Source organism: Sinocyclocheilus anshuiensis, unplaced genomic scaffold, assembly GCF_001515605.1.
Source record: "Sinocyclocheilus anshuiensis isolate Anshui unplaced genomic scaffold, SAMN03320099.WGS_v1.1 scaffold329, whole genome shotgun sequence".
In the NCBI taxonomy this organism is placed as follows: Eukaryota; Metazoa; Chordata; class Actinopteri; order Cypriniformes; family Cyprinidae; genus Sinocyclocheilus; species Sinocyclocheilus anshuiensis.
In genome coordinates this window covers 1,813,863-1,836,276 of record NW_015540881.1, presented here as the reverse complement: position 1 = coordinate 1,836,276, position 22,414 = coordinate 1,813,863, and the positions used below count along the sequence as shown (strand labels likewise).

The 22,414-nt window shown below is 37.4% G+C and overlaps 1 protein-coding gene across 1 annotated transcript in view; it reads right to left on the bottom strand.

Annotated features, from left to right (window-relative positions):
* Nucleotides 1-22,414, bottom strand: part of LOC107688496 (TRAF2 and NCK-interacting protein kinase-like) — a 125,101-nt gene that overhangs the window by 33,502 nt on the left and 69,185 nt on the right. The window contains exons 3-7 of the mRNA XM_016486182.1: nucleotides 17,627-17,683; nucleotides 15,778-15,903; nucleotides 8,204-8,314; nucleotides 7,482-7,572; nucleotides 1,586-1,716 (exon numbers count right to left, since the gene is read on the bottom strand). Of these exons, the coding sequence (XP_016341668.1) occupies nucleotides 1,586-1,716; nucleotides 7,482-7,572; nucleotides 8,204-8,314; nucleotides 15,778-15,903; nucleotides 17,627-17,683 (516 nt within the window). The remainder of the gene's footprint in view (nucleotides 1-1,585; nucleotides 1,717-7,481; nucleotides 7,573-8,203; nucleotides 8,315-15,777; nucleotides 15,904-17,626; nucleotides 17,684-22,414) is intronic.

The window sequence follows — 22,414 nt, the reverse complement described above, 5'->3', positions numbered from 1 at the left end:
AGGGATCAAACAAAAACAAATTAATTGCAGTGAGAACATTTTAATTATAATCTAATTTTAATTACCAACAACACAAAAAATATACAATAAAAAGACAACACAAAAGAAACGGAAACAAAAAACAAAATGAGACAAAACTGGACTGAGATACAAATCTGATTAATACAGGTTCAAACATAAAAACAAATTAATTGCAGTGAGAACATTTTAATTATAATCTAATTTTAATTACCAACAACACAAAAAATATACAATAAAAAGACAACACAAAAGAAACGGAAACAAAAAACAAAATGAGACAAAACTGGACTGAGATACAAATCTGATTAATACAGGTTCAAACATAAAAACAAATTAATTGCAGTGAGAACATTTTAATTATAATCTAATTTTAATTACCAACAACACAAAAAATATACAATAAAAAGACAACACAAAAGAAACGGAAACAAAAAACAAAATGAGACAAAACTGGACTGAGATACAAATCTGATTAATACAGGTTCACATGCCGTATTGGCGCTCCGTTTTAAAATACGTTGTAGGAAGGTCCTAAAAAAGGAACATGTAAGCATGTCTGTCTGAGTGTGTAGTAAAATAATATCCTTAACAGCGCACACAATTTCAACTTAAGCAATAAGCCGTAACAGCTTTTGTGCTACTGTATTACCACCATTAAAGGGTATTATTAGGCAAAACCGTCATTACCTGGTCACGGGAAGTGTCAGAAATTTTGTTTACCTTTATGAAGGCTTTTTGTCTAATCATAACACACACAGCATGTTGGACATTAAATCTCAATTTAGATAATTATAGCTGCACTGTAAGTGTAACAACAGAAAACCGTCTGCTGAAATACACTGCAATAATGTTTTGGTCCTTATGTAAGTTTATGCAGCTCTGTAACTTTAAAGTAGATGTTGATGTACTTGAACGGATTTTCATTTTCTCCATCAAAATCCACTTTTTATTAACTCCACATTTAACACTTGTCTCTGAGACAGTGAATATAGAACAAATCTGACAACTATAGTGTCTGAGGAGGCTCTACCAAACTCACGAGATACCATTAACAGAAAATGATTGAATATATTTTTAAAACTGCAACATTCAGAGACATTTTAAACATGCATTGACACAGACTAGAGCCTAAAGCGAAAAAGAAACAAGCCAATATTTCTTTTGACACGAAAGGGGAGGATAGTGGCATGTCCTGTTATAGTGACATTATCAACACTGCCAGCCGCAGCACAGATCACTGTATTAGCGTGAGTGACTTGTGGATAATGGTGACTAAATTATTACCAAGGCAAGTTTATTAGATTTTGATTGCATATGCTCACGTGTGTATTGAGTAAATTGAGGAGCCGTGATCAATACTCTCCTTCCAGTTAAATCACTGCAGACCAATTTGAAATGAGAGCGCTCTGCAGTTTTGCTGTTAGAGTAGAATTTTCATTGGCTGCAGCAGCACAGCAACAACCAAAATGTATTTGAATGTTTTCTCACAACGCGATTACCACTTCAAGACCATGTAGAATATCATGTGTCACAGATTATATATTTCTGAGTAAGGAGAGCTCACCTTATAGTCATATGTGGCATCAGGATTCTCATCACACGCGATGACCTCTGGTGCCATCCAATAAGGAGTGCCGATGAAAGTGTTCCTGCGGCTCACGGTGCGATCTAGCTGTGCACTCACACCAAAGTCCACTGGGTTTCAGATAAAATAGATGGAGAGGAAAACAGTCTGATTAGTTTTAAGCAAATGCTGAGAGCTACAGAGGTACGACAGGTAGTACTAACTGCAAGAACTATAGATATATAGCGCCATATTTAATATTTAACAGGAATGAAAACAAGGCTGTGAGGGATAGACGTACAGTGCATTCAATGGACTGTACTGTTATTTAAAAACAAACTGATTGTTCAGCTAACAAAAGTTATCCTCAAAAAAAAAAAAAAATCAGTAGTTGTGAAAATTACGATATCTAAGGCCTAAAATGTGTGCCATTGTAAACACTATAATCTATACCTCACAGCCTCGTTTTCATCGGTGTTAAATTCAACATGGCGTCTAGCCTGATTAAGGTCTATAGGCCATGATGCAATTACTTCTCTACCACTGTGAGCAAACGAGACAGCACCTAAAGTACAACTGAGGCCCTTGTTTCAAAGTTATTAAACAATTATTTTAGTGTAATGTCATGTACTAACCAGATGTGATGCAATAAAGTGATAAAAGCCATCTTTAAGATTTTGTTTTGACAAGTGAAAGATATCATGGTGTGGTCACATATACTGTTGCTGTGTGAAACTTTGCAAACAAAATACAGACTTCCTGTTTGTTGCTGCTGTGTGTTGAGTCTGAGCTCCGTCAAGTTAATTCTTTATGGTCTATTTTTTTATCCTAATATCAATTTTATACACCATTTTCATTTCTATAACGTGTGAATATATCCCCTGTCGTATTCTACAACAAAAGCAATCAGAGCGCCTTGTTATCACTAGTTTTATTTTGATTTCCCGAGTCCGCTATTAGCTTATAGCCCGTTAGCATCGCCAGCATGGTTGCCGCTAATCTCGCTTACATTGCTAATACTCTATTCACACACATTACCATTGTTTTACTCACTGCTACTTGCTTTAATGGCGGATGTGTGTCTACATTTAAGTGCAGGTGAGGACACGTTCGAGCTGCATTCGGTTGCTGGAAACATCCCGGGCTGACGCTCACAAGTCCGGGCTAAGTATACAGTGCGCCGCTAACCCTCCCACCACCTCTACTCCGTGTGTTTCTCTGCACAGGCCCCGTGCACCCAGGATGCGATCTTCCCAGATGTCCTTCACTCCGGCGCCGGGACACCACGGACCCTGGGTGCACCCGCAGCGGAAGACACGAGCCAGGCCCCGGGCGACAACCTCTCCCCCTCCGCCACCTCCGGTCTTCGAGATCTCCACCCGGAACTGCTTCGCTTCCCTCCGCGAGACGGAACGCGACGCTGTGATCATCGGAGACTCCATCATCTGGCCCGTCCGTGCTACGTTAGCTGAAGGTAAAGTGCACACTCACCATTTCCCTGGTGCTCATGTTCTTGATGTTTCTGCGCAGATACCCATGATCCCGAAGGGCGACTAGAGCATCGGAGCGGTCGTGCTGCACGCGGGGGTTAACGACACCAAGCTGAAGAGGACGCTGAAGAGGGACTTCAGGAGCCTGATCGAGACGATACGCAGCACATCGACCGCTTTCCACATATAGACGAGGACACGAAAGGGGTTAGGAGACTTGTTGCTTTAAATTAGGGGTGGTCCGATCAGGATTTTTGAGGCCGATCACACACGGTATCTGCCGATACCGATCTTTTTAAAGCCTTCTTTTTATCATTTATAACTATACATAGTGACCAAACTTACCATTGACAGAAATAGTCAGCTCTACTGCCTTTCCTTTTTTTATTTAAATCTTTATTACAGGCAATCCTGCCGTTCATAAAGAACTTTGATTTTCTAACTCCACGAGTGGCATCTATTATTGCCTTGTTTATCGAAAGTGCTCTTTCCCAAAAAGCCATATGTGTTGACTGAAACACAGTAGACTTTAATAATATGCATTTATGGTGTAATTACTAAATTTTCGTGTCAATCCATGTTCATATTTACTGCAAACAATGCGCTGTTACTTTAATTTAGCGTGTGCAGAGCAGCAAAAATAGACTCGGTGGAAACGATCTCTGCACTGCTCAAATTGAAAAAGGTTAGAGAAAAGCGTACTGCGCCATGGTACAAGAGTAATACCCATTCTCTTAAGAAAGAAACTCGTAATCTTGAGCGCAAATGGAGAAAAAATAACTTGGAAGTTTTTAGAATTGCATGGAAAAACAGTGTGTCCAGCTATAGACAGGCTCCAAAAGATGCCAGGGCCGGGCATATCCACAAACTCATAGAAAATAACCAAAACAATCCAAGGTTTTTATTTAGCACAGTGGCTAGATTAACAAATTATGGAGTGCCACAAGGATCTGTCCTAGGTCCTCTGCTATTTTCAATATACATGTTGCCCCTTGGTAATATCATTCGAAAATACGGGATTAGTTTCCACTGTTATGCTGATGATACTAAACTATATATCTCAACAAGAACAGATTTAACTTCTAAATTATCTAAGCTAACAGAGCGTGTTAAAAATGTAAAAGATTGGATGACCAATAATTTTCTCCTATTAATTTCGGATAAGACAGAGATATTACTTATTGGACAACAGTACACAGAATCTCTTGGATTACAATTTGCAACTAGAGTGTTATATTAGATAGCAACTTGTCTTTTGAAAATCATATTTCCCATGTTATAAAAACTGCATTCTTCCATTTTAGAAACATTGCCAAGCTACGAAACATGTTACCTGTTTCTGTTTCTGATGCAGAATATCTAGTTCATGCATTCATGACCTCTAGACTGGAGACTATTGTAATGCACTGCTAAGTGGTTGTCCTGCATCCTCAATAAACAAGCTACAGGTAGTCCAAAATGCAGCGGCTAGAGTCCTTACCAGGTCAAGAAATTATGATCATATTACCCCAATTTTACAGTCTCTGTACTGGCTACCTATTAAGTTCCGTATCAGTTACAAAATATTATTACTTACCTACAAGGCCCTTAATGGTTTAGCTACCGTGTACCTAACTAGTCTTCTATCACACTACAATCAATCATGCTCCCTAAGGTCGCAAAACTCTGTACGTTTGGTAGTACCTAGGATAGCAAAATCCACTAAAGGAGGAAGAGCTTTTTCGCATTTGGCTCCCAAACTCTGGAATAGCCTTTCTGATAAGATTCGGGGTTCAGATACATTCTCTCTGTTTAAATCTAGATTAAAGACACATCTCTTTGTCCAAGCATTCAAATAATGCATCTCATAATCTTGTACTGCAGTTATATCTGATCAAATGCACATTACTATTCTTTAGCTTGGGTTAAACAAATCAATTTTGCTTGGTTGGAACTTGGAACAGCAGCTACGCTAATTATGTCTCTATTTGTTTCTGCCGGTAACTAGGATTTACACAAGCTTCAGTTTGGATCCAGAACACTGTGTTAACAGTGTTCATAGTCTGTTTGATTACGTCTTTAATTGATTTTTCCAAACATTTCTGCCATATGTACATTTACTGACATAGTCACCACTGATAAGCTACTACTAAATATATTGTAGAAACATATATTGTACAGCTGCTTTGCAACGATTTGTATCGTGAAAAGTGCTATACAAATAAACTTGAATTGAATTGAATTTCAGCTAAATTGTGAATTTTCCGCATGGGCGAAAAAGTTCCCCACACAGAATTTATTAATGTTAAAGTTCACTTGAATTTACTGCATTGACCAACAGCAAATGACTACTGTGTGAGTGGTGTTTTATGTATCGCTTGATACAGTATACTATTGCGAAAGATATTTTTTGACCACGAAATTTTGCCAAAATTCTCTAAGGTGACCACACCTTCATGCAGAGTAGCCCTGCCCACTGGGGAATTTCACCAGTCCAAAAACGTCCGGTAATTAAAAGTATTTGATGTTTAAAGTGACTTTATTTACTTTATTAGCTCACATTGCTAGTCTTCATGTGAACAATAAATCTGTGAAAGTTAATCCGCTGAAAAAAAAATTGTTTGTCATTTTAATCTTTAATCAAAATCTGAACATTTGCTTCTGCTCTGGAATGGCATTCCTTCTCTGATGATGTCAGTTTGATGGCTTGTGCAGAATATCCTTAAACACACCCCTCCAACTGTTAGGTTGCTATGAGTGAGAGACAGAGAGGAGGAGCGCAAAAATAAAACCCTGCCTTCTACTCAATATTCCGTTTCAGCTGGAAATACATCACTACACTGAAATAAAGCCGGCAGCAACTTCCAGTTCACACAGACTTTAAAGTACAGTTCCACATTCAGTGTTGAACAATGGACCCTTTTCACAAGACTGTGATTTTTATGATTAAAAGACGTTTAACGTTTAACGGTCATGCGTTTAACGGTCATCAGCATCATAAAACCTCGAAAGTTTTTCTATTTGTATTTTTTTTTTTAAATGTATACTGTACATTTATAACACTATTCTTTGTATTATATTACCTTTGTATCAAATTACAAAAATACTAGTTAACGCTAATGCGCGGGTGTTTCTAATGCAGTGTCTATGGGAGGGACGGTAAATTTGACATCGTTCTCTCTTCTGACTGCAGTTATCAGTCTCTCTCAGTTTTTTCCCTTTTATTGAAAGTCATGAAAACACTATCGTGGAGTTTTTCTATTGATAATTTGAGCAAATGGGAATGCAAAGAAATATATTTGTGGTGCTCTCCCATTCACCGCTGTTCAAGTTAACCCAACTATGACGACTTCCGCTGCTGAGAAACCCGGAAATGTGAAAAAGGTCCATTGCTTGTCGCTGGAAACTAAAAGGGATAGTTCACCAAAAAATTTAAATTCTATCATTAATTACTCACCCTCATGTCGTTCCAAAGACCTTTGTTTACCTTCAGAACACAAATTAAGATATTTTTGATGAAATCCGAGAGCTTTCTGACTGCATAGACAGCAAGGGAACTACCACGTTGAAGGCCCCGAAAGGTAGTGCTACCTTAAGGACATTGTTAAAATAGTTAATGTGATATCAGTGGTCCAACCTTAATTTTATGAAGCTACGAGAATACTTTTTGTGTCATAATTTTTTTTTTCAAAGATGAACAAAGGTCTTACGGGTTTGGAAAGACATGAGGGTGAGCGATTAATGACAGAATTTACTTTTTTTTTGTGAACTATTCCTTTAACACGTTTACACAACATGCTTAGGGGTGGAAAAAAAATCAACAGCTGCTGCATTTGTGGTTAGTGCCGTACATGCTTTCAAGATAGATGACGTCCTATAAAGAATTGTATTACATAAGAAGCTAGTTTAACTAGACATGATAAAATGAAAAATTGAAAACATTTACATGTGATAAATCAAATAGGTGCGCTGACATGCAAGTGCCTGTGCTTTCAGGTAATTGGCCTCTCCTCACAGTAAACACAGAAATGTAATGTGATGAAATAAAAACAAATGTTCTCAAGGCAGAGAGACAGAAAAGAAACTATTTGTTTTGAAAAGCTCCTTTCGCAATCACAAACCTTTAGCATTCAGCCTTCAGCATATTTATGAAATCTGCTAGAGTAGCACTGTCAACTAAAGGATGATCAATTATTTACCCCTCACAGGCTAATTGATTTACCTCTGTTCCAGCCTACTCTGTCTCACAGTCAATGCTCATTTCCTCGCAGAGTCTTAAAGGGGGCACCGCTAAAGGCAACAGCGCATTAGCATTGCTGGGCCATGCTTCTTTCACATACCTTTGCTTTGAAACCTTCTCTGCACAGTCACAGTGAGGCATGTAAATGCTATGCAAAGTTATCTGAGCCTCAGGGCTGTGCTCTTACCTAGTTTGACCTCCGCATTCTCTGTTAGCAGCACATTCTGGCCTTTGATGTCTCTGTGGATGACTTTGTGATGGTGGAGATGAGTGAGGCCCTGGAAAAGAGACAAACATGAATTAGGAGAGAAAGGCAGAATCCTTTATTCGTAAACTAGGTTGTGAATGAGTACATTTAATAAATGACATTTTACACTTAAAAAGTAACAAAACATTTTTCCACTTCCACTTCCTGAACATTTATTCGCATTTTGCCATTCTTTAAAATAAATGCAACTTGGTATGATAATGTGTCATCTAATGCAATTACATTTTTTCTGTGGAACACAAAACGATTCATGCTCTAGATTTAAGGTCTTCTGAATGCATACTACATACACTACTATTTAAACATTGGACATTAGTAAAATTAATACTTTTATTTAGCAACGATACATTAAAATGCACAAAATGTACAGTTACTAAAAATTCTACTTAAAATAAATAATGTTCTTTTAAACTTTATATTCATTAAAGCATCCTAGAAAAATAAATTATCTCAGTTTCTACAAAAAAATTTAAACTGACCCCAAAATTTTGAACAGTAGAGAATTTGATTAGATATATTTATATAGGCCAGTCTATACTGTTGACCAGCTAGAATCCCCTAAAACAGCAAGCATGTTCCAAATGCTAGTTTAAGCACAGCAGGGAAGACAGTGAATAAAACACAGTGACTTGAGCCGTTACCCTGAGGATCTCTCTGCTAATGTAGGCAGTCCAGTCTTCCCTCAGTGAGTTGCCCTTGGTGTTCTTGATCAGGTCTGTCACTGAGCCTGCGCCACAGAACTCCATCACCAGCTGTAGAGACAACACAAGTCAATTCCTGCAAATCATAATCATCCTTTTGTCTTTCACACAGTCCCTTAAAGACTTATGATTTATAGATTTATGGCTTTGAGTCTATGTCTGATAGCTCTGAGGTCATCTATATGACATTGCACTGCTACATTCACTTTTATTACATAAATACACTTTCAGCACTATACAGATTTGTGAACAATCAAACACTTTCTAAAATGATAATGTCATTCCCCTTTAATACGTATGTTTCATTTCAATAGTAAAAATGTCAACACAGAAAAGAAAACTGTTCATTAAACCATTTCAAGGGGTCTTGAAACAGTTTCAACAACTTTTAGCCCCAAATCTCATTTCTGTGCAGTTGTCCCATTTATTCTAATTTTGCCCTCGCCTACCATTTGCTTATCAAAAATATATTAGAACAACCCACTTAAACTGCAAACAATCACAAACAAAACCCAAACAAACAGCACGACAGGGGCTGACTGCTTTAATCAGCCCGTTAATATTTCATTGGATCCATGGGATTATGCCCCGTAGAGCACTGGGTGGATTTTATCATATATTAAGACAAAGAGGAAAGTCCCACAGATCATTAAAAAAACATGATAAATATTGCAGCATTCAACACAAACACCCAAGTAGGGACATTCAAATGGAGGACATAAATCTTTGAGTACTGCTCAACCGCAAGCTAAGAGAGAGAGCGAGAGAGAGAGAGAGAGAGAGAGAGAGAGTGTCCATTAATATGCATGTGGATGCTGGGATAAATGTAGCAGACAGGAGGAAAGGCCTGTCACCATCGTCATGCGCTGAAGATCTGATCCCCTCCTCTCCCACCGGTCCATGTCTCTCAGACCCAAGACGTGCAGTGTTTAAAAGGCTGCATCACTCAGGTTTTAATCGGACCAGATTTGGCTGCAAGAACAAAACTTGCTGGCAAAGTGGCAAGCACAAGAGATCAGGAGGGACTTTCACTTTAATATCTGATGTGAATTTCATTTAAGATGCAACTGAGTATAAATCTAGAAGTGCATGTCTTGTCTGACTGCTCAATTCAATAACAAAAAACAAAAACACAAAACAAAACAAAAAACACAAAACACGAAACCAAAAACAAAAACTACAAAACAAAAACAAAACAAACAGGAATGAAAAGAAAGGGATGAAAAAAAGAACACAATAACACTTCAAACTTTTAACTCAAGTGAAGAAAGTTCATCTCTTTTCTTCAGGTGTCATGATTATTTGTAATAATGGGAAGGGTAATTCCTCAGAAGCAAAAGGTGATATTACTGTAATACGGATAAGCCCATATTACAGAAGTTAAACAAAGCCCATTAATCTTTGTCCATTTGTTTTCCCGGGTGGAGGCAGTGAACTTTTACAAATGAAAACAGGATTTGTTCTCACGAAAAGGGCAACTGACAAATAACTAAATCTACTGTTCTAGTACAGAAATCTGAAAAAAAAATTGTTTTGAGAAACACCTACATTTTTTAAACACCTACCTCATGGAATTTACTCAGCGTAGAAGCTATATTTAATTTGCTGCAAATGAAAATGACAAGTACGGCCCATTAAATAAATTGCACTGTTGAGTACCTGATTGTTGTTTGTATAAAACATTAAAACCACATCTTTCCAGAACAAAAACAACTAAGCTATCAAAAAACCGTAGCCAAGTTACAAAAATACTAGCAATTTGTCATGCTACAACAATGCTGCATTCAACAAATGAACATAACACACCAGTTGTGGATATGAAAATGGCTGCAAAATGTAGCTAGTCAACTTAGCTGATCCTCAAACCCTCCGATTTAGCCTTATTCTGTTGTAATTGGAAGTGACTTGTGCTTCTAGCTCCTCTAATCGTACTTCAGCGGAGAGTGTCCTGTCTAATCACGAGCCCTTGAGCTCAGGTTCAAATACTCCATGTGAGAGATGTGTGCTCAACCACACAACAGCCACTCAAGCTGGCTGCATCTGGAAATGGCCTACAGTTAAATAAGGAAACACTTTACATTATTCAGTTCTCTGAAACTGAACATTTGCTTCTGAGGCCAGTATGACTTAAAGGGATAGTTCACCCAAAAATAAAAATTCTGTCATTATTTACTCATCCTCGTGAGTTTCTTCTGTTGAGCACAAAAGAAGATATTTTGAAGAATGTTGGTAACAAAGCATTTGTTGGTAGCCACTGACTTCCAAAAAACACTATGGGAGTCAATAGCTACCAGCAACTTTTTGGTTACCAACATTCTTCAAAAATTCTTCTTTTGTGTTCAACAGAAGAAAGAAATTCACATTTGAGTAAACTTTACCTTTAAGAATTGTGAAGTTCAAACAAGGATAAATCCATTGTGTAAGAACAGTTGAAGTTAAGCTCAGTAATCTTGATGTCTGAGCAAATCATAATCCACTTATGACATATAAAACCACAACAACACACAAAGAAACATCTGCTGCTTGACCTCTTTAATACTTTATGAATCATGAGAAACTTGCTATTTTTCTGTCTAGGATGCCATGAAGGAGGAAGAATGAGATCATTGAGCACTGCTCATGAGGCTGTGTTTTGGGTGATGGTGCTTCTCTATTTTAAGATGCTGACTCATTTTCACAGACTATCTCACTCAGCCGTAGGCCGTGATTCAGCACCAATGCATGTCTCCTAGACAGAAAAGTGTACATACAGTAGGACTGCGTGATGTTTAGGCATTTTCGCAGCAACATGAATCTCAACAGAATCAAAACTCAATTGCCTCAGTTCACTCATTTGAAAAGACCAGTATATGCTGTGTTTGATGCTGATACCTTAAAGGATTAGTTCACTTCCAGAATAAAAAATTCCTGATAACATACTCACCACCATGTCATCGAAGATGTTGAGGTCTTTCTTTCTTCAGTCGAAAAGAAATGAAGGTTTTTGAGGAAAACGTTCCAGGATTTTTCTCCATATAGGGAACTACAATGGGGATCAACGAGTTGAAGGTCCAAATTGCAGTTTCAGTGCAGCTTCAAAGGGCTCTACACGATCCCAGCCAAGGAATAAGGGTCTTATCTAGTGAAACGATTGGTCATTTTCTTAAAAAAAAAAATTATATACTTTTTAACCAGAAATGCTTATCTTACACTAGCTCTGCGATGCGCATCCACGACATCTCGCATTACGTAATCACATTGGAAAGGTCACACGTGATGTAGGCAGAAGTAGTAATAAACTCCATCTGATTTTCTCCTCAAACTTCAAAATGGTCCGACATCGTTGTTTTTATCTTTTTTTGTAAAGGGCGTTTGATTTAGTCTTTGCACAATCATTTTGTAAACACTGGGTCAGTACTTCTGCCTACGTCACTTGTGACATTTCCAATGTGATTACGTAATGCGTGAAGTCGTGGACATGAAACGCGAAAATGACAGATCATTTCTCTAGATAAGGCTCTTATTCCTTGGCTGGGATCGTGTAGAGCCCTTTGAAGCTACATTGAAACTGCAATTTGAACCTTCACCCCATTGAAGTCCACTATATGGAGAAAAATCCTGGAATGTTTTCCTCAAAAACCTTAATTTATTTTCAACTGAAGAAAGAAAGACATGAACATCTTGGATGACATGGTGGTGAGTAAATTATCAGGATTTTTTTTTTTTTTCGGGAAGTGAACTAAATATGTGAATATACATCAAAAATGCTTATTTTATTATATTTAGTATTTTTATTTGTTCTTTATGTTAACCAACAAGCTTTTTTAGTCAACCTTGCTGTTTGAACAGGAGCTCTAAAAGCTAGTCCAGCAAAAACCAGCCTAAAGATGTGTGAAAATCACATGCTGGTGTAAGCTGGTCTTTTTAAAGTGCAGGCTTTCATTGCCTCTATGTCCTCTTCAACAGACTGAAAAGAATGTGCTGCAAACTAATCTTTGTGCACAAGGACAAAACTGAAGGAGTATTTATAGGCTTCAAGCTTAATTCAGAGTCCACAGCACTAACTGCTGTGTTAAGTTGGTGAGAGCAATCGTAAAATAGAAAGTGCTTATGCAAGAACAGCGCTGAAGCTGAGTGCCAGAGTGAATGGATTCCCTTGGAAACATGCACACCAACTACCTGAAGAGCAGGAGCAAAATTGAATGTAGGTTTCAATCACTTGATCATGCCAAAAGCTTCTTTCCCAATCTGTGTCTTTGGGCTTTTGATTGTCAGGTCAGAGGGAATAATGAAGAGGTCTGTGGCCCTCGAGTCTTACAGCAGAGGGAATGTCACCCTTCATCTGAAAGGTCTGCCCATTCAAGAGCTGTCACTCAGCGCTGAGATGTGTCACAAATGCACTTCATTTCCTGCGATGTCTATCTTTATTGGTGGAGCGCTACATCTATGTGCCCGTGTGTCCCTGCAGTCGCTGATAAACAACACAAATTACCCTGCCACTATCAGACCTGTCTTTCAGCTGAGGAAGAGAAGAGAACTGGAAGAGGGAAAGAGTTGTCAGGAGAAGAAAATATGGACGAGAAAAGTAAACTAGAGTGGGAGATGAAGTGAAAGAACAGAAGTATAGTCAGCAGATTTAAATAATGCCCTCTCGAATTTACTTATTATGGAGAAGAGATCATTACTTGCTTCATTATACACTCTCAGAAAAAAAGATAAACAGCTGTCACTGGGGTGGGTAACCCTATGTTACAAAAGCTTAAAAAAAGTACGTTTGTTGGCGCATATTAGCACCTTACAGGTACATATTAGTTCATTTTGAAAGGGTACCACCCCAGTGACAGTTCTGTACCTTTTGTCTGAGAGTGTAGGCCAAACACTATCAGTAGAATGGCAAAATACAGTAATTGCATCACTGGAACTGTGAACAACTTCCAAGTTTTAAATGTAATTGATTTGATATCAATTTTCACACTCAGGTTTTCTGCAAATCTGAGCATAGCTCAGACAAATCAGTCTTACAATAGACAGATCACTCAATTTCGGGTAATTTTGACAAATAATGTAGTTAAAACACAAGAAAATCAAACCTATTTTTACTGGATTATTACTATTGTATACAGTGAGTATAATTAAATATTTTCCAGTGAGCCTTGAGTGAATTTTGTGTAAAATTGCGTTTGATTTATATTAAAAATTCTATTGGTCTCATTGGTATAATTAAATTAAATTATTATTTATAGTAGTGGTTCTCAATCTATTAAATTGAAGGCCCACCAATTGTCACACAATATTTGAAAGGCCTAGGCTATAATATTCCTTCTGGTATTTCTGCTGTAATCATGACAAAGCTGCTAATTATTAAAGGGGTCATATGATTTTCCTTTCTCTTTGGAGTGTTACAAGCTCTTGGTGCATAAAGAAGATCTGTAAAGTTGCAAAGACGGCTTTCACCGTGGACGAAGCGGAGTCCAGCCCAGAGTCGTCACATGTCCTTCCGGACGCTCCGTCGAAATCACCAGCCGCGCCGTTCTCAAGCGTAAAAAGACAGTATAAGTCATTATAATCCATAATTATGTCCCCACTGGATGCAACGAATGCCTCGTTTATAGTGGGTTTTCATGTTTTTGAATCATCGCTCCGGCCTGACAGGGCATCATCACAATATGGTGAGGGGCGTAACATTTCCGTCTCACGCTTGAGGTACTCGGCCAATCACAATGCACTGGATAGCTGGCCAATCACAGCACACCTCGCTTTTTCAGACCGATGAGCTTTGTAAAAATCGACGCGTTTCAGAAAGGCGGGGCATAGAGGAGAAACAATAATGTACAGTATGTGGAAAATAATGTGTTTTTTGAACCTTAAACCGCATAAACACATTTCATTACACCAAATACACAAAATACTGGTCTTTTTAGCAGCATCATATGACCCCTTTAAACTGCTTTATTAACACAAACTGGGAGTTTATTAAATGAATTACCCAAAATAAATTTTGTGCCTCCAAAAGTTTTAAGAACTGTATGTTTTTCATTAAAACGGTTGTTAAGGGGGGAAACAAAAAAGGAAATATATTTTTCCTTTTTTTTTTAAACATTTTAATAAATGAAATTCAAATACAAAAAAAAAAAATGATTTAATATTTTTAATGTAATTTTAAATTATCCTGTGACCCGGTTCCCTGGTTGAGAACCACTTATTTATATTATATCAGCATTATATTGTTATAGATCAACCTCATCTCTAAATATTGGCTTTGGGTTTTGAAAATCCTATATTGGTCAGCCACTACATTCAAGCACACATCAACTCGGGCTAGGAGTTAACAACTAGGGCTGCCCTCGACTAAAGATTTTTCTGGTTGACTAGTAGTCGTTCATTTGAAGCATTAGTCGAGGTAATCGCATGTTTATTAATAAACCATTTAAATAATAATAATGAGCCTTTACATTGCCTATTAAGCGCTCAAGCGCACACAAAAAGCTTGCCACAGCACCAGCAGAAGTAATGATTATGAATGTGTCGGGAAAAACAGTAAGGATGCTGCACTAACATTTTAATAATGTATTGATAAACTGGTGCTTTCTTTGTTTTCGGCTTAAGAGATGAAGTCGGCGACACTGACTCGGCATCGCCGCAGTAGTGGATGGACGCGCCTGTATGCTTGCTACGGATTACATAATCTGAGAATATCTGTTTTCCATTGGAATTGGTTTATTTTAAAGTAGACATTTCACTCTATATAGATATATTTTTTATGTCTGTAAGGCAAATATACACAGAGTTTCGCGTTCACAGAGACAGAGATGGCAGAAAGCACATCCTGTTTGCTTTCATTATTTTACAAAAGTGCAATGATTTGTTGTTATTGTGAGTGCACACAAATAAACGTAGAGTCTTTACAGATTCGAAAGCTGTATTATTCTTATCTGTATGACCAAGTATTTTAAGAGCAAATGACCGCACCGGCGCCTCCATCTGTCCTGCAGTGAGCGCTACTGTTCAGCTTCCACACTCCACACAAACACTGAATAGCGCACATTTCTCTAGGTGAACATTAGATTGAGTGGCCATAAAAGCCCAGCCGTTAACAATCTGTCCGTCATGGACTGCGTGACTTCGCCAATATGGATTTATTTTTCTGTGACTAAGCGACTAATAAAACTTTGGTCGACCAAGCTTCTTCTGGTTGACTAACGGTTAGTCGACTATTAGGGGGCAGCCCAACTCACAACTGAGTGATAAGAGTACATAAAAATTCTATTATTCCAATCTTTACAAAAAGGCTTCACAGCCTTTACAAAGTCCTTAACTTTTCCCAGCATAGAGCTCCATTAACTCTCCATGACAACAAGTCTGTAGGAGAGACAACGGTGCTTTGATTCCTGTTCATCAATGTTCATTCAAGGCCCATTTATCATACACTTCCCCATAGGCCCATAAAAGACCACATATACACAGGGCAGTGTGTTCGAAGCACAGATGGATACACTCTCTCCATCTCCACTGGCTTACTGGGACACGGTACTCACCCACAGCTGGTCGTCCACACCGGGAGGGTTCTTTTTAATGAAGGCACCATAGTAGGTGGCAATGTTCCTGTGGTGAGAGTATTTCTTCAGCATGTTGATCTCAGCTTTGATCTCCTCCTCTTCCTCCTGTCAAGACACATGCAGCAGGAAATTAGGAGGGCAGAGAGCACAGGATTAGCTCTTGGCCCCAAGAATTACATCCTGACTGGAGTGTCCCTCTGGGAGACTTTCAAGCCCCCCAACTCAATGCGCTCTTCTCAAGAGCATGCTGGACTCTGCTGATGAACAGCTATTTGAGCTAATGACAACTCTCTTTATCTGCTCTCTCATTCACTACAGGTAAAAACACAATTTCCAGGAACAACCCCATCCTGATAACTGGATTCCCTCATCACCCAACCAATGAATTTCCAGGACTTTGAGGAATTTGTGTTTACTAGATGATTTTAAAAATCATCTTACAGGATAATAACACAACAAAAAGTGCTTTCAAGCCAGTTCAATATTAGGGATGCATGATATTTTTACCGTATTTGTTATTGTCTTATAGATTTGGAGATTTGATTTATTGTTATTGGTCAATATTAGATATTTAGGTGTTTCTATTTTAACATTTAGATTACCCGTGTCTTCATCCAATGCTCACTTAAAATTAATCTTAAAAAATGCTAAAAATGTACTACTACTACTACTACTACTACTACTAATAATAATAATGCTAAATTGAATCTTTAGCATATCTCAGAATATAAATTTGTATTCAGTAAATAATAATATTGTGATGGCCAAATTCCCTTGCATCATTTAAAACAACTGATTTTAATATTTAAAGTATTATTTTTTATTTAGACAATAAATAAATAAAAAATAGAAATAGAATTTTGTCTTATCAGTTATCAGCCATAAAGAAAATAAAATTTGCATATCTGTATCTATATCAGCTTCGTTATTAAATATTATAGAGATCAGCATAACTAGAAATATTTATTTTCACTGTAGAAATTTCTGACTTTTCTATTATTAGAAAATAATTGTACAATACCCTGCTAATTCCAGTTTTACATGGGGACCCTGCATTATAAAATGGGTCTCAAAACCTACTGTACTGCCAACCTAGACCATGTGTGCATTATTGGCATTTACAAACACTTATATATTGTCTAAAATGATGTCTACGAAGACAGTCGATAAGGTTTTGAAACAGCCATAGTCTATAGTACAGGGAAGAGGTTTGTCCTACAAAACAAGGATCCATGAAACCTGCTAATCAAGCGTTATTCACCCCGAAATAACAGGGGGCAGCCACAAGCCATTACAAACACAACCAACGGTGGCCAGTGAAATCATAACAGCTTGTGAATTGAATTCGCTACGGTATTTCAAAATCTACAACAGCTTATTAAATGCTAAATTGACTTCAGATTAAAAAATAAAAAGATAAGATTGGAAAAATCTGCCGTTAAAAAGGGCAGACAGACGTGACTGAAATACTGCAACTGAATTAAAAAAATGGCAGCCCAATGACTGTCACTTGAGGGAACTCAACTTTAAAAACACAGAAGACATTGTAGCCTTATCTTTTCTGCTCTATTATAAAGAGGGATGCTAAAAGGTTATTAAGAAGACATCATATTTTATCATCCAGAGAGCTAATGATGAGAAAACTAAGCCTTGAGGATACATGGATATAATAAAACGTCAGAAATAAGATCAACTAAGCCTAAAATAAACCTGCAGATTTGAGCAGAGGACTCTTCAAGAGGCTTCGACATCTTGTCAGTGAAAGATCTCAACAGCTTCAGAGCATAATAAGAGGTCAATACTGAAGTAGAGAGGAAAATAAACTCACCCCTGTGACATCCATGCACTTGATGGCAGCCAGTTGACCTGTTTTGACATGTCGGCCCTGCAGAGAAACAAACATAGGTTGTGCTTAGGAAAAAGCTTACAACTTGGAATATCATTGTGACTTCATCATGCCTGGGAAACAACCAAACAATATGTACCTAAATATTCAATGAATATATTTATAGCTTCAAATATTCTTCTAGGCAAACAAAAAACTATTTTAATCTAAGAACATAAACTGATTATGTCCTTCCCTAGAGAAGAGTGTTAGGCTCAGCTGGAATACAGGCAAAAGTCATGATGCCCAAATAAGGCTTGATTTTCATCAACAACATCTTTAATGATTCAGTAAGATATTTCAAGGAAAGCTGACCTAAATTCCAGCATTTTCTGTTTATCCAAATAAATACACCCAGAGAAATGAATACATTTCACAAAAAAACAATTGTTCTATAATTGGCAATTAATTACAGTGAAAGAGAGGTTTGTTGACACCAACACTACAGATTACACCTGTATGACATTTGATTACACCCGTCAAATAATAAAACTCAATGGGCATATTTGTTTAGTTAACAATCATTTATTATCTCTTCAGCACGTTTCTTAAATCACCTTATCTAAAAATAACCGTTTCTTAAAATAACTAGACTGTCATGCACACCTTATATCATCACTATGTGATTTCTGTCTATAAAAAGGCACCGACAAATACTTCCATTTTAAAGATAAGACCTTTAAGCCATGTTAAGTCTAAGAATGAATACACTAACTTGATATCTATGCGGTTCTTCAGTTCTAACTATAAACCTGAGCACTAGGTGTAATACAGTTCAGGGGCGATAAGCTTTTTTGTGTTTAAATGTTTTTGAAATTAGGTCTCTCGTTCTCACCAATGCTGCATTTATTTGATCAGAAATACAGATAAAACAGTAATACTGTGTAATATTACAATTTAAAATAATTGTTCTCTTTTATTTATTTATTTTTCCGGTGATGGCAATGCCGAATTTTCAGCAGCCATTAACTCCAGTCTTCAGTATCACATGACCCTTCAAAAATCATTCTAATAGAGAAAACTGTAAAGAAACTCAATACAGCAACTCATTGTCTCAGTATCTCTAAACCACCAACAGAAGCTTATTGGTTTAAGTACAGAGCAACAGTGAAACCAGCACATACAATTCCCAAATCACAATTACATGGAGGTTCACAGTCAAGGCGATCTGTCCCCATTTCTGAGTCACAAGGGGGAAGTTGTGTCAGAGCTGTTAAACCCAGATTTCACTGTGGACTAAGATTTTATTTTTAACCAGGAGGAAAAAAAGTGAGCACCAGCTTCACTAATACAGGAAGGAACGCGTGACATCTTCATCCTCATAATATTCCCATCCCACTTTGCTCATTAACTAGGGCCCTATGATTTCCACGATGCAGAAAACGCGGCAGAATAGCGGAATCCAGTCATAAAAACTTAATTTACTGTATAACGCGACTGTCACAGAATGTGCCAAATTTTGGTGATGCTCGCAATGTTTCAGGCTCTGCTGCCTCAATATACGAGTACATAAACACATAAACAATCTCCAAAACTGCTCTGAGAGTCACTTTATGAGCATTTTACCGTTTCTTTTAAGAAAAAATAGGCCTATGTCATATACAAACGGAAATTTAATGGTCTTCACAGCAACCTGTCAAAACAAAAGTTCAGTTTAATTTGAAGAAACCATTACTTAAATGTAATGATAGTACTACTACTAATAATACAATTATTATTAAAACATTATTTTTAAATGAATATTTACCAGAAAAATTATTTAGCAGAACTTTAGCAGAAAAATTTAAATATACAATGCAGTATTTTGGGTGAAAAAAAAAACAAAAAACAAAAACACAGTAAATTATTTTATAAAATCAATTAATTAGAGATGCTTTTGATTATTAATATTTAATGAAGCCATTAAAATGGAATCCAGAAAATGAACAGAAAACTGAATTTGAGAAAAAAAAAAAAGTCATTGGGCCTTAAAGTCATTTTTGTAAAACTTTTAATAAATTGCTGATTAATATTGTAAGCTTCATGATTTCAATTAAGTAGACATGCTTTTTGATGAATAACATTTAATTTGACCATTAAAACAGAGTGTAGAAAAATTTAAATGGAAAAAATGGAATTTGGAAAAAATAAAACAGATTTCATAGGGCCCTAATTAACACATTAGTCCCTCTTATAAGTCAGCATAAATAACTAAGTGAAACCATGACTAAGGGGCATCACTGGGCAGAACTTAGTTACACAAGTAGCAACTTCCTAATTCAGAGTGTCTAGCCTCAGCTATCAGCCACATCCTCCTTCTGATATACTGTAGGTCACAAGCTTGGTGACATTCTTCCCATACGGTATCAGCCAATCGGCAGCCGGCACTCATAATAATTAAATCTCAACGGCTCCCACCTCGACACTCAGCAATACGCTTTCCCCCTTCTTCCTTCAGACACCAGACAAACAGATAGAGGGACAGAGACAGCAAAGCACTAGAGAAAGTAAACAGAGATACCAAAAGAGGAAGACATCTTGACAGTTAAATGTCAGAAGGAATTCAGAATAGCCTCTGTAGAAAAGCAAAGCCTGGGATGCAGGACTCAACATAAGGCGAATGTCCTTGACTATTTGTCGAAGGGCCAAAAGAGAGATTGTCAGGCAAATGACAAGACCACCTCAGTGGCACCATTAATAGGCAAAAATTTGACTCGTTCAAACATGTACAGTCCCTTAGCATAGCATAACAACTGCAGCTTCACACACAAATAGCAGATGGGCCAGACAGCGCTGCCTTTCAAGGCCTCAGTGAATAGATTCGGCTGTCATTCAAAAGAAAAATCCAATCCTCTTTTCTTCCAAATTGAACATGGAGAGTTATTTTAACATCAGCAGGTGTTCAGCCATTGATTTCAATCCAGAACACGCCGTCTACGACTAAACAAAATCACTACTCTTGACCTTAAGAACTGGTTTCATCCCCCTAATACACAATATTCTCACCTCATATGATACATAGACTGTATATTGCACTGCATTGCATTATATGTGAGCTTCGTGGAGTCAGCACAGAGCGTGTGCTTTTAGAATCGCAATTCCATTCAGCCATTGGTCTTTGTGACCTAGATCTACGATAACAGCCTGCGTGAATGAGGATTATTGGATTTAAAAACATATCTTATGAATGCTGTATACTTGAGTATATTTCTAGCGCTCTGGCTCCTAATGGCATCGCTCAACACTAGGTTACAAGCAGGAATAATAATAGAATCGCTCGCTCTCTGCCAGAGTAAACAGAGCAGGAATGAAAGAGGGCGATGAAGATGAATAGAGCTCATTCTGTGACGCTCCGTAACACATGGGTCTGCTTCCTCCGATCCTACTGATGAAATTAAAGGTCACAGACCAAACACTTCAAAAGCCAATAAGAATAACATGGAATATACAGTTTGAATGTGATAATCATTCAAATTTCTGAAACTCTGTATCAAATTACCATGGCATTACCATCTTTGTATCATGGTACAAGCAACGTACTTTTTAATGGTTCTGATGGCAATATAAACTGTCATCTGCATGGTTGCTGTTACATTAACTGTCGCTGTGTGAATGATACCAGAGAAAGGCAGACCTGGCATTAACCTTCATGCACTTGAGAACATGAACGGCTCACATAACAACCATGTAAGTGGGTGTTTACTGGCTCTGATTGATGCGTGACTTAAATTTATCCCCCCTATTCGTCCTCCCGTACTTGGTTTGAATTACACTTGTCAGCAAAGTAAGACTATTAGCATAGACGAGGTTTTGTCAAAATTGACATTGAATAAATATTTGTGACCCTGGACCACAAAACCAATCATAAGGAGATTTATACATCATCTGAAAGCTGAATAAATAAGCTTTCCATCGATGTATGGTTTGTTAGGATAGGACAATATTTGGCCGAGATACAACTATTTGAATATCTGGAATCGGAGGGTGCAAAAAAAAAATCAAAATATTGAGAAAATCGCCTTTAAAGTTGTCCAAATGAAGTTCTTAGCAATGCATATTACTAATCAAATTAAGTTTTAATATATTTACAGTAGGAAATATACAAAATATCTTCATGGAACATGATCTTTACTTAATATTCTAATGATTTTTGGCATAAAAGAAAAATCTATAATTTTGACCCATACAAATGTATTTTTGGCTATTGCTACAAATATACCCCAGCGACTTAAGACTAGTGATCGACCGATATTGATTTTTTTATAACCGATACCGATACCAATTATTTTCATGTTTATGTGCCCGATAACCGATATGCAGAACCGATATTTATTACTGTTATAAAGTAAATAAATGACTGAGTGAAGTAAGAACATACTTCACTTTGGTTTTTCTTTGAATAATATTCTCTGGAATATTGGAATATAACAAACAAAACATTGTATTTTATTGCATTTCTCAACTGGAATGTTATATCAGAATTATTAATAATGTTTTTGTCCTACTAGATTATGAAATGCCTGCTGACAGCGTGGTTTATCTATGCAGTTTAAGGGAAGTCGTGGCCTAATGGTTAGACTCGCGGACTCGTAACCCAAAGGTTGCGGGTTTGAGTCTTGTACCGGCAGGGATTGTAGGTGGGGGGAGTGAATGTACAGCGCTCTCTCCCACCTTCAATACCACGACTGAGGAGCCCTTGAGCAAGGCACCGAACCCCCAACTGCTCCCCGGGCACCGCAGCAAAAATGGCTG